The sequence below is a fragment of the Mirounga leonina genome, unplaced genomic scaffold, assembly GCF_011800145.1.
Source record: "Mirounga leonina isolate KUSES-001 unplaced genomic scaffold, KU_Mleo_1.0 Mir_176, whole genome shotgun sequence".
In the NCBI taxonomy this organism is placed as follows: Eukaryota; Metazoa; Chordata; class Mammalia; order Carnivora; family Phocidae; genus Mirounga; species Mirounga leonina.
Window position 1 is genome coordinate 12,551,263 of NW_023270454.1, and position 14,134 is coordinate 12,565,396.

Below are 14,134 nucleotides of genomic sequence, written 5' to 3' on the forward strand. Positions count from 1 at the left end.
CACATCAGTCAGAATGGCTAAAATTGACAAGTCAGGAAATGACAAATGTTGGCGAGGATGTGGAGAAAGGGGAACCCTCCTACACTGTTGGTGGGAATGCAAGCTGGTGCAGCCACTCTGGAAAACAGTATGAAGGTTCCTTAAAAAGTTGAAAATAGAGCTACCATATGATCCAGCAATTGCACTACTGGATATTTACCCCAAAGATACAAATGTAGGGATCCGAAGGGGTACGTGCACCCTGATGTTTATAGCAGTTATGTCCACAACAGCCAAATTGTGGAAAGAGCCAAGATGTCCATTGACAGATGCATGGATAAAGAAGAAGTGATATATATATATACAATGGAATATTATGCAGCCATCAAAAGGAATGAGATCTTGCCATTTGCAACGACGTGGATGGAACTGGAGGGTATTATGCTGAGCGAAATAAGTCAAACAGAGAAAGACATGTATCATATGACCTCACTGATATGAGGAATTCTTAATCTCAGGAAACAAACTGAGGGTTGCTGGAGTGAGGGGTGGGGTGGGAGGGATGGGGTGACTGGGTGATAGACACTGGGGAGGGTATGTGCTCTGGTAAGCACTGTGAATTGTGCAAGACTGTTGAATCTCAGATCTGTACCTCTGAAACAAATAATGCACTATATGTTAAGAAAAAAAAAAGAAGAACATAGCAGGAGGGGAAGAATGAAGGGGGGAAATCGGAGGGGGAGACAAACCATGAGAGACGATGGACTCTGAAAAACAAACTGAGGGTTCTAGAGGGGAGGGGGGGTGCAAGGATGGGTTAGCCTGGTGACGGGTATTAAAGAGGGCACGTTTTGCATGGAGCACTGGGTGTTATGCACAATGAATCATGGAACACTACATGTAAAACTAATGATGTAATGTATGGTGATTAACATAACAATAAAAAATAAAAAAAAAATACCTACAGATACTGACAATTGGGGAACCACCAAGGAAAAATGTGCACAGCCATGTTATTATTCTACTGTTAAGACTATTACTCAATGAACCATCTGCTACTAACTGAGTTCCAAATGGTTTTTCTTGCCTCATTCATAAAAACAGACATTTGAGAGCATTCTATAATATTAATAATCAAAAAAGAAGCAAAGCAAAGGCAATGGGGTGCCTGGGTGGCTCAGATGGTTAAGCGTCAGCCTTAGGCTTGAGTCATGATCTCAGGACCCTGGGATTGAGCCCCATGTTGGGCTTCCAGCTCAGCGGGGAGTCTGCTTCTCCCTCTCCCTCACACTCTTCCCCTGCTTGTGCTCTCTCTCTCTCTCTTTCTCAAATGAATAAATAAAATCTTAAAAAAAAAAAAAAAGAAGCAGAGGCCAAAAGAAACACACAGAGGAAATGAAGAGAGAAGAGGAGAAAATTAAAGAAAGAGAAAAGGATTTACGTAGAGAAAATGCAGAGAATTACAAAAAAAAAAAAAAATCTCTGGACAGATGAGAAAACTGCATGCATGAAATAAGAAAGGAATAAAAGGAATCATTCAGACCATAACAGGAGCAAATAGTAAACCATAACAAAAAAAAGAATCAGTAGAATATTTGGAAGATGAAGTGAAGATATCTCCCAAGTAGAATCAAGATACAAAGAAATAGAGGAGAAAGAATGTGAAAATGAGGACATCAATACAGAGACTTGATATGTTACTGAAAGAAAGAACAGAAAAAAATAGAAGTTTCCATGAAAAACAAGGAATTGCTAGATTACCTGCTGTATTGACCATTGAGAGGGACTTTGTAGTTCTGAAAGGGAGTTTGTTGAATTTGTAGCTCTGATAGGGAATTTGTTGACTATTAAAATGAGAAAATTATTAGTACTAGGAAAAACAAAATGTTACATGAGAGTTATAATTATAGCAAACTACTATGCTTAACCACGAACAGTAATTACTCATAACATGTAAACACTGAATATTAATTTAACCATAAATATTTATATAACTAAATTTTGAGTATTACGGGAGAGTTAAGTACATGGAGTGTGGTATAAAAGAAATTTTTTCCTTGTAAGAAATTAATAGGCAATTTCACAAACTTAAAAAATCAAGCATAATATAATAACAATTGAGATATATGACGGCAAATCTTAGACGAGAGGCTGCTTCCGAGGAGCTAGAACTGAAGTGGGGGTAGCATGGGGAGGGCAAAAATACAACTGTTTTTTTATATGCTTTCTCTAACGTTTGAACTTCCAAATGGTATCCATTAATTATATTGATAATTTTTAAATCAAGTCCTTTTCAAGGGAGGGTTTTGAGCCAGCTGCATGGCCCTTAGATGGTCCAAGTTGGGGTTTGGTTTTACTCTACTTACAAAATTAGCCTATTACTTATTTTATGGATGCTGACAGCAGACACAACACTGGGTCAGAGATAAAGGAATGTATTACTTACTGCAAGCAAGCAACACGGGCATCAGTGAATTTGCCTAACTTCTCCCTTGCCCTCAAGTTTCACTGGAACACAGCATTCGATCCTTGTGGATGTAACACACACTGTGTATCTGTGTCCCAGCTGTGGAACACTGAGTTTGGGGAATCCACTGCCTTTACAGCAAGCGGTAAGATAAGAACAACGTTATCTCATTTCTCAAAATTAGCAGCTGCATAAACAACCCCGAGAAATGGCTCAGGTAAAAGAATGGTCCGGGGCTTACAGTCTTGGCATACTCAGCAAGAGGTGTAGCAAAACGCACAGAGGCCCACAGACGATTGTCTCTCCAAGCCAGATCCAGGCTCTACGATTTACCGGCTGTGATTTGGGGCAAGTTTCTACGTGTGAAAGGCTCATTTTTCTTATATGCGTGAGAGTGAAAGTGCTAATTACCTTGAGCCTAAAATAATGTATGTGAAGGCCCCAGCATAGCGCCAGGCATACAACAGATAGTAAACTTGTTATTTGTATCTTCCTCAAAAGAAAACAAAGCCCCCCCAAAAGTATAAGTGCTGGTGTTCTCCAGAATTTGTAAATTAGCACTGTATGGACACTTGCAAGTTATTAATGTAAGTTTCCGTTTTGTCACTTGTAAAGGGGGGATGGCAAAATCCTCATCACAAGATAATGGAAGCACATCAGAGGCAGTTTAATATTATCTTCTACTTACTTTACTAATACTACTAATACATACTAATACATTCAGCTTTACTGCTTATATTACAGGAGCATTAGTGTATTAGAAATCAAATAACAAGAAGAAATTTTAGATAAAAAATGCTATGCACAGAGACTTGTCGAAGATCATAACACAATTTCAACTTTTATTTAAACTAAATATAATCACTCTTTCTTTGAAATTCAGTTGTGAAAAGAATTAAGGCTTACTTACACAATATGTATTTATTTTGAATATTAATTTTTAATAGAAAAAGCAAACTATCAACAGAAGCTTTTGAAGATGTTTATTCAAGGGCAATCAATTTACAATACCATAGAATAGATTTTGTGAGGAGAATTTTGCATGTGTGTGATTATGCGTATTTTTCTGAAGAAAAGCTTACATCAACTTCCTGACGGAACCATCGACAACACAGAGATTTCACTGGTGATGGGTTGACAAGCTTTAAAATCATCTCTAAAATCAGATGACAACAAAATTCCAGATTAGAACATTAGTTACAATCTCCCTTCTAGTTCTCCAACAATCTAATCTCTCCTGAGAGTTTTTTGTTTTTATAGAATCATAATAAAATACCAAATCACTCAAGTAAATACATAATATCAATGGGTAAACTCTTTATATTTTCTAAAGTTTAATTACATTTGTCTGATTTTTTGGGAAGAATCATTTATGTATCTTTTACTTTAAATGTAATAATGCTGAATGAAATATGTCATTTCTTGTGTTATATAAATATAAAATTTGAAAAATCATTTAATTAAAAAACCCATTTTCATTTTCATGAAAAATGTTTCATTGCCTTTCAAAGACAGTATACTTAGTGATTAAGGGTATAGAATTTAGAACTGGACTCCCAGATTTGCAAATTCAGCCCTATTAATCTCTGCTTTGTAATGCCCTAGGTGAGTTGCCCTCTTAGTTTCCTCATCTCTAAAATAAGGCAATATTGTTTACCTGTCTTATAAATTTGTAGTAGGGAATAAGTGAGTTGAGAAATTGTAAAGTTTTTAAAATAGTGTTTACTACATAGTAAGTACAATAGATGTATTACCCTTATTATGATATTACAGATAATATTGCAAAGCTGATAGTTAATCAAGAGGTCATTGTTTGGGGTCCTGGGTGGCAGAGTCGGTTGAGCATCCAGCTTTTGGTTTTGGCTCAGGTCATGATCTCAGGGTTGGGCTGAGACTGGGCTCTGCTGAGTATGGGGTCTGCTGGAGATTCTCTCTGCCCCTCCCACTTGTTCTCTCCCTCTCTCTCTCAAATAAATAAATGAATCTTAAAAAAAAAAAAAAAGAGGTAATTGTTCTTATGGCATTAAATTTAGAAAAATTAGGAACCAATAAAGATAATTATCATTTTCATAAAGAGCCAAAAATGGAGTCAGAAAAGTTTGTGTATATATATACATAATTAATGATTGAGATAGACACCATACTCTAGGCAATGCATGTTCAAAAATGGGCAATACTGGGGCTCCTGGGTGGCTCAGTCTGTTAGGTGTCTGCCTTCGGCTCAGGTCATGATCCCGAGGTCCTGGGATCGAGCCCCACATTGAGCTCCCTGCTCAGCTGGGAGCCTGCTTCTCCCTCTCCCTCTGCCTCTCCCCCTGCTTGTGCTCTCTCTCATTCTCTCAAACAAATAAATAAAATCTTTAAAAAATGGGCAATACCTCCATTTTAATCAGGTCAACTGTTTGTCATAGATTATAGTCATCCATTTTAACATTACTACTGCACTAAGCCAAGACTTAAGAGAAAATAGAAAATACCATATCCTGTTTATGTGTCTTGTCTCAGAAAGAGAACTTAGTGTCCTCACTTACACAAGAAGATATTCATTTCCAAAACAGTAGAATGTGATTAATTGCCTTTTGATTTAGTTTTCTTTTGATGTGGTCAGAACGTATCTTTAATTTATATATAATGTTTTGATGAAGAAATTCAGTATCACACCCATCAGGTTGACATGTATTTTTTCATCCGTATGTTGTTAAAGAGGTAAGTGTATAGTACTTTAAACAAAAGAAAGATTGTCAATAAACAGATGTTTTTCAGGATATGACTTATGACAGAAGCTCTACAAACAGTGATTTTCTTTGCCAAATAATTCCTTTCAAGCCCTTCTTTTTTAAAGAATTATGTAATATCTCTCATTTTATGCCAGAAAAATAGCCAGGATATGAATTTGACATCACATGCATGGTGAGATCTTGGAAAAGATTCTGAGAATGCTATTCACTTCCCTACAAAAGGTCACAGAATTAATTCTCCAAGCCAACGTTTGAAACTGGCTGTCCCGAGAGCCTTGGATGTTTGGAAAATTAATGTGCGTATGTTCAAAATATACTTGTGCATACACTTCTAATGAACGCTTTCACAAGACAGAACATTGTGTCCACCTCATTTTACAGTTGCCTTTTTCCAGAGAGAATTTTGTAAATCTGCAAGATCATACAGGATCACTTAACCTAGCTGAACCAGGAGAAAATTGCTCCTGAAGAATGAACCCTATGAATTATTTTAGTGTGTTATGGACTCTGACTTGAAGGAGTTGTCAAATGATCCTCCTGGGACTCTAAAACATTCAACAGCTTCAAATGTCTGTTTATATCTCTCAAATTATGTTAATTGGACCTCACCAAGAGTAGTCACTGTAGAACATGCATTATTATAACTTTATGTCTATGGTCTACATGAAAATGCCATTTTGGAGAATGTGGGTACATTTGGTAGTGCTGATGATTATTTTTTGTTAAAGCTTAAATAAGTTTTATATGTGATTTAAAAAAATTTTTTTAAAGATTTATTTATTCATTTAGAGAGAGGGGGAGAGAGAGAGCATGGGGGGACAGGTGAAGGGAGAGGAGAATCTTCAAGCAGACACTGGGGAGTCCGACACTGGGTTCAATTCCACTACTCATGAGATCATGACCTGAATGAACACCAAGAATCTGATGCTTAACCAATTCAGCCACCTGGGTACCCTGACTTTATATTTGATTAATTCAGGCATCTTTGTGTTCCTCTTACTTAATTCAGTGATGGGGAAGATGGAGGAGTCTGGAGGTGGTAGAATACTAGTAATCCCTAATAAATACTATTTATTTATTTATTTATTTATTTATTTTTAAAGATTTTATTTATTTGAGAGAGAGAGAATGAGAGAGAGCATATGAGAGGGGGGAGGGTCAGAGGGAGAAGCAGACTCCCTGCCGAGCAGGGAGCCCGATGCGGGACTCGATCCAGGGACTCCAGGATCATGACCTGAGCCGAAGGCAGTCGCTTAACCAACTGAGCCACCCAGGCGCCCATAAATACTATTTATTGAGTGTTTACTATGTGTCAGATACTTGTCTAAGCATTTTACATGTATTAACTCATGTATTGCTCACAACATTTCTCCAGAGCAAGTACTATGATTACATTCATTTTTGAGATGAGAACCCTGAAATATAGTGAAGTAAAGTAATCTACCTACGGCTACAAAGTTTAGGTGAAAAAACCCACCTAAGGTGCTCACTGATATGCTGAATTTCAACGGGAATACTTTAAGGGGCTGACTAGAGAGTTCTCAGTAAGAACTTTATTTGAATAAACTTGGATTTGTTTCGATCTGGGCCTCTTTTTCCTTGGTCCAAGAACTACAAATTCTTGCTAATCTTTCAAGATCATGTTTCCCAATAAAAAATGTATATTTTCATGAGTTATGAATTATCTGGAATGCCAACATACTAATATTTTCTGGAAGGGGAAAATGGGCAGAATGCTGGTGTACACCATCCAGGTCATCCTAGTTTCTGTGAGCCAAATTAGAAGTTTGTTTGGTAAGTTTAGGATTATATCACACAGATTCTAGAAGGCTATTTCTTGACCCTGGTAAAATCTGATGAAATGCCCGAGTCCTACAGCAGAGGACCCCACTCTAATACCTAGAATTTTCAAGTCCTCCAGATTCAGGTTTTTTTTCCTCTGATATTACTGCTGGATATTCACTGACAACTTCTTCAATGTTTCAAAGATGACTGAAAGTTGTCACACAGATTCCTTCTTACACCCTGTTTTTCTAATTCCCTGAATATACTTGCCTCCTCAAACATGCTGTACATGTGATCTTGGGGAACTGTGCCCTTTGGCGTTTGGTATTAATTTTATGGAACCCACTCTCAAATTTCTTTGTGAAGGTCTTTTCTGGAAATATAGACCTTTTGTAAACATCTACAGTCCTCTGTAAAGGAATTAATGCTTGAGCAAAATAAATAAATGTGATTGGATGCTTAAATATACAGCTTCTCTCCTCCCTGAAAAACAGATTTATATATAAAGGTACAGCTGCTTCATAAAAAATAACATACCCAAGCTGGAGCAAATTTTATTCAAAGAGTTGTTAGTCACTAACCAAAGCTTGTTTCCCAGTTGTACCCTGAACAACAGAATATTCATATGATATCATAAATTACTTTTAAAAGTAATTACTTTGTGTAAGACTGTTGAATCACAGACCTGTACCTCTGAAACAAATAATACATTATATGTTAAAAAAAAAAAAAAGAGGAAGAAGAAGATAGCAGGAGGGGAAGAATGGGGGGGGAAACGGAGGGGGAGATGAATCATGAGAAACTATGGACTCTGAGAAACAAACTGAGGGTTCTAGAGGGGAGGAGAGTAGGGAGATGGGTTAGCTCGGTGATGGGTATTAAAGAGGGCACGTACTGAATGGAGCACTGGGTGTTATACGCAAACAGTGAATCATGGAACACTACATCAAAAACTAATGACGTAATGTATGATGATTAACATAACATAATAAAAAAAATAATTACTTTGAATTCTTTCAGATTGACATTAACACTTTCTTGTCCAATGGATCTCAAGAATTTTCCAATGGATGTACAAACATGTATAATGCAACTGGAAAGTTGTAAGTATGGACAACTTACTTTTTCTGAACACTTTAAAAAGTATAGTCAATATAAACTTTAATGGATTATGTAGATAATTTATAATTATGTAATATTTTTTGTCAGATATTTAATAAATAGGCATGTTATCTGTCACCACGTAATGAAAGTAATCTCTTTCAACACATGCAGTCTATAATAAATAAATTGAGGACCTAAGAATAACAGTTTTTATGCTTGACAAACAGCTATGTATCTCTATACAAATTACCAAAGGTAAAAAAGATAATAATCCTTAATATCAAACCGCCATTTTTTCATTGGGTACCTGCTACAGACCAAGCATTTTGTATGTTATTTTCAATACTCACAAAAAAGATATTGCTGTCCCCATGTTTCCACATGTCAAAATGGTCATTTTGAGTGCTTGAGTATCGTGCTCCAATTTATGGAGGTGGTAACAACAAATCCCTTGGTTCCAAAGCTTATGCTTACTTTGAGCCATTTTGCTAAAGTTTATTGAGAGCGTGCTCTGCTGGGAATGTTATGCGTGTTATCTCGGGAGAAGAGAAATTTCTCACACTTGATCAGAGATTTAACCAAGCTTACAAGCATTCCTTTAAATTTCGTCTTTCAAAGTGGATCCACGTGCATCACTGATTAATGTTAACATAAAAATTTCAGATCTTTCTGTTTCTTTGAGCTTGTCTATAGAATCAACCCAAACTTAATTGATTTTCAGTGTTTAAAGGCATAAAAATGTAAGCATTATGCAATCTTTTTCTTGTAGTACTGTGTTATATCAGGAAAAAAAAAAAAGTCTGACATGTTCCTTGAGGAAAATTGGCAGGTAGGTCTCCGAGGCAAGGTTTGTAGTGCAGAGGATCTGTCGCTAGATGGCGAGCCTACTTCATGGGGGAATGCGGCCATTCCTCTACGTTTGGTTTCCCTTCAAGTAAGGAAGTGGAAATATCTCAACGCTAATAACCCCTTCTTGTTAAATTTAAATGCATTACTTTTATAAGTAGTTCTTAAATGTTAAGCGTACACATGAATAAAGTACTGAGCAAATGAAAGGAAAATAAAAGAATGTAATTTTAGTTGGGGGAACTATTTAGAAATATAAATGGGATGGGGCAAGAAAAGATTCTCATCAATGGATTTTTTTTTTTTTTTTTTTTGAGCCATACCATGAAGGCATTTTGAGGACAGGCTGATTCTGTATCTTGGTTGCAAAATTAGGTACATAGAAGGGTATCAAGAAAAAAAAAATCCTGTGCAAAATAGTCGAAGACAAAAACAGTTGCCCTCATTACTAAACCAGACATGGTGGATGTTATCCACTAGGCAGGAGGAATTGTTCAAGATTTAGGAGCAAGAGAATGAATCTTCTTTAAAGATTCTTTCAGCCAAATGAACCAAGGTTATTTAAGAAGGTTTCATAATATTCCAAAACAAAGTAGAAGTAGGGACAAAGGGGAATGATGTGGAAGGTAGAAACAGTAGAGGTTGATACCGTAGAGGAGGCGAAATTTTATCTTTACCCTCTTACCCTTTTTCAGGTGGGTAAAACAGGTTAACAGGAGAAAGAATACAAATTTATTTAATGTAAGTTTTATGTAACATGGGATCCCTCATAATGAAATGAAGACTCAGAAATGGCAAAACCTAAATGTTTTTATACCAGTTTGGACAAGAAGAAGCAATTATGAAAAGGCAGGTAAACTATGCAGGGAAGCTAAAGGAAGATAAAGAATTATTTTAATAAGGTCTGTATAGAATTCTCTTGGCTTCGATTCCCCATTGAAGATATTTCTTTTTTCCTGGTGTAGGAACACTCCTGTTTTCAGAAAGAAAAAAAAAGGGGGGGAGATTAAAGTGCCCTTCTGGCATTTGCTGTTTTTCAAATGCCTTTAGCTCAAAATAATCCTTATACAAAAGGGACATACTTTGGGATGGCAGAATCTACCACACTTAATTTGTTTCAATCCAAAATAGATGTGAAGCCTCTGGGAGCAGATGAGTTCAAAGCTTAGGCAAATAGAATCATACTGGAATTACTAACAGAGAAAGAAAACATAGGATGAGAAGTAAACGTGAAAGGGAATATTGATAAATCCCATCTTAATATAGTCATGTTTTGGGGAATTTAGGTATAAAACTAAAAGGAGGAGTTAGACCTGGGGATACACTATTAAAAGCTGTAAAGGAAGTGTTTCAAACAATAAGATAACATTTCTGAAGCAGAGAATATAGAGGCAAACAAAGAACAGACCCTTCAGAAATGCCTGAATTTAGAGATAAGTTGGAAGGATTTCCAGTCAAGGGATGGTCATAGATAGCAAATTAAAATCAGTATCATTCAATCTCAAAAGAAACTGCTGAGATCTGTTTAACAGTATCAAATGCTACCAAAAAAAAAAATTTTTTTTTAAGGTAATTGAAAAAAGTGCCATTGTTATCAATGGCAAAGACAAATGTGATTAGAATGATGTCCAAAAAAAAAAATTTCTTTTGAAGGGGGGGAAATCGGAGGGGGAGACGGACCATGAGAGACTGTGGACTCCAAAAAAATTTTTAAGTGCATGATGAGAAAGTGGGAGCAGTGAGTAAAATCTATTACTCCATGAATGTTAGTTACTAAAGAAAGATGGGAAAGAGTATAGCGCCTGAGGGATAACTGGGTCACCGGACTTCTTTTCTAGAATAAGGAAAGCATACTGGGCTATTTTGCAGGACAAAAAGCTGACATGAACAAGGCCTTTCATTGTTTCTGCCTTTCCCAGAACATTTCCAAATCAATCAAAAACTCAACATGGGAAAACAGGGCCTCTTGCCTCCTCTTGCCTCCTCAGACTTGTTTCTAATTTTCTTTATCAGGAATGAATAGATTGCTTCACTTGTCCCTTTCATATTTCAGTCTTTATAGACTTCCTGCTCTCTTATTAAAAATTAATTGAGCTCACAACAGAGATACTGTTTATCAAGCATCTTCAGCAGATGCTAAGAAAATCTGTGATACACAGTTCCTAGTGTAGGGAGAAGCAAGTCACCAGGAAAAGGTGGGCAGGGCAAGTCCAGGGGAAGAGAAGTCCTGTGATAGAAACTGATGAGAAAACCAAAAACACGTATGAGCTAAGGATAGCATGAAGGAATAAAAATGGAGTAAATAACTTTCAAGCCAGAACTAAAAAATACTGATTCATCAAATAGAATGTGGGAAAGGACAAAAATTTAAAAAATGAAAATATAATATATAGGAAGCACAGAAAGAGAGCAAAAATAGCTTTCAATATTACCATAATTACAATAAATGTGGGGCACCTGGATGGTTCAGTCGGTTAAGTGTCTGACTCTTGATCTTAGCTCAGATCTTAATCTCATGATCATGAGTTCAAGCCCCATGTTAAAAACAAAACAAAACAAACAACTTAAAAAAACAAAACAAAAAAACCCCAAACAAACAACAATATAAATGCAAAGGTTAAATTCACATAGCAAAATAGATTCTCCAACTAGATGTTAACAAATATTAAGACTTAACAATATGTTGTCAACTAAACACTTTTTAAAAACATTTTGCAAAAAATTTGGGGAGAAAAAGACAGAAAAATGCATATCAGAGGAATGTGTCTGAAAAAATCCAGGATAATAATTTCAATAACAGAAAAAAAATATAGAAAAAAATTATAAGACACAAATGCTTGAGTAACATGCTGATAAAGAAACAACATGTAGGTAAGCTATAGTAATTATAAAATTATCTTCCATATAACTTCCAAGTGTATAAAGCAAAAAAGCAGGCAGAACTACAATTTAAAAAAAATGGATAAATCAGTAATTTATTTGAAAGTACAGGTACAGGTATTGGAACAAAAGTAATTTATAGATAAAGAGAAAACTCCTGGTTTGTTTTTAGCATAGAAAAACAATTACAAAAATTTTATAGTAAACCACAAAGGAAGCTTTAATAAATTCCTAAAAATCAACACATGATGGGATGGGATCTCTCACTAAAATGCAATGTGACTGATAACAATATAAAATTACTATAAATTACTATATATTAACCTAAATTATTACATATTACTAAACAAAGATAGATCAGGAAACCAACAGCATATAATAAATGACTCCTTGTTTAAAGAAGAAATAAAGGAAAACTACATATTAAATGACATTGAAGGCATTAACTATCAAAATCTTGAGACACAGCTAAAGCAGTTTGCTGTACTAAAAACTACTGAGCTATGCCTTTGATTCAAGAAGACCAACAAGGAAAAACAGAGCATTCAAAGAATCACATAAAAACTCCAAACTGGTACTTTGAAAAGTCCAAGAACTTAGAGACACCTCTGGAGAAACTCTTCAAAGAAAAAAGAAATTAGGTTGCATATAAGAGATACAGAGTGAAGAGAAGGAAATAATGGTAAATATACTAGATTGAAAACAATAAAGGAAAATCCTGAGCACTCCATCTTTTCCAGTCCTATCTACTGATCTGACATTAGAAAAGAACCTCAGGCAAAAGCTTTATTTGAAAAAGAGAATAAAAAGAAATCCACACACCACAGATAGCTAATTTCATCATAAATTAATGAGAAATTCAAAGAGCTGAGACAATAGTGGGGAAAACAGAGAACATTTTGAAGACTTTTTCAATGATTTGCCTAAGAATTAAGCATACAGGTGATTCTCTCAAGTTTTCTCTTAATCACAAGAATTATATGTTGCTTCAGTTACATGAACTAGAAAAACGTAGGTGATTAGTGGAGAAAGTAGTACAGAAGTTGACTTCTGCTTAAATATGCTGTGTTTCTTATAAAATTGTGGATTTCACTAGAAATTTATTTTAGATTACTGGGGTTTTGCAATATAGGTTGAATAAGGAATGGTTGTGGAAATATAGAAATAAGGTTAGCAGTGTTGCTTGGAAACATGAAGATAAATGAGATTTCTGAAGATAGTCTTAAAAATAAAGAGCAAAAGAGAGGACAAGGAAGGCAGCATCATTAAGTTTAAGGACAGTTGAGGGACAAATAGAAAGAGTAAAACAGAGAAAGACAATGAAAAGCTCTTTGTGACATTTTAACATAAGTTTCCTAGAGACTGCTTTTCAAATATTACTACTTTATTCATGGAGTGTACATTCATTTGGCACTTTCACTGAACTTGAAAAAAATCAGAAAACCAAGGTTACTGTTTTTCAGTATTTAATTATAAATAGAAATGTATTAGCTGCGATTCAAATGGTGTTCCTGAGTGATCCAATTGCTGCCATTTAAAATCAAAACGAAATAGCCACAATAAGACTGAAATTTTCCCTTTAGATTAACCTAGAGAGCTAAATCTCAGCACCGAGAATTCCTTTGCAGCCAAAGGAGAGAATGAGTCCTCATGTGTACAGGCACAGCTCATTTTACTGCACTTTGCTTTTTTGTGCTTCACAGATATTGTAGGGTTTTTTTACAGATTGGCAGATGGTGGCAACTCTGCATCAACAGGGTCTATCGGCACCATTTTTCAACAGCATTTGCTCACTTTGTATATCTATGTCACATTTTGATAATTCTCACAATATTTCCAACAGTTTCATTATTATGATATTTGTTACAGTGATCTGTGATCAGTGATCTTTGATTGTTACTACTGTCATTGTTTTGGGGCTCCATGAATTGCACCCATATAAGATGGCGAACTTAATGGATAATTGTTTGTGTTCTGACTGCCCCACTGACCAGCCATTGCCCCATCTCTCTCCATCTCCTTGGGCCTCCCTATTCTCTGAGACATAAAACTGAAATTAGGCAATCAATAATCCTACAATGGCCTCTGAGTGTTCAAGTGAAAAGAAGGCTCTCACTTAAATCAAAGCTAGAAATGATTAAGCTTAGTGAGGAAGCCATGTCAAAAGCTGAGATAAGCCAAAAGCTTAGGTCTCTTATGCCGGTTAGCTAAGTTTTGAATACCAAGGAAAAATTTTCAAAGGATCTTAAAAGTGCTACTCCAGTGAACACAAAAGATAAGAAGGCAAAACAGCCTTATTGCTGATATGGAGAAGTTTGGAGTGGTCTGGATAGAA

General features: G+C 35.7%; 1 protein-coding gene across 2 annotated transcripts in view; it reads left to right on the forward strand.

The window, feature by feature from the left end:
* Positions 1–14,134, forward strand: part of GLRA3 (glycine receptor alpha 3) — a 197,666-nt gene that overhangs the window by 124,879 nt on the left and 58,653 nt on the right. For both annotated transcript variants that reach the window (XM_035022680.1, XM_035022681.1), the window contains exon 5: positions 7,990–8,072. In XM_035022680.1, coding sequence (XP_034878571.1) covers positions 7,990–8,072 — 83 coding nt within the window. The remainder of the gene's footprint in view (positions 1–7,989; positions 8,073–14,134) is intronic.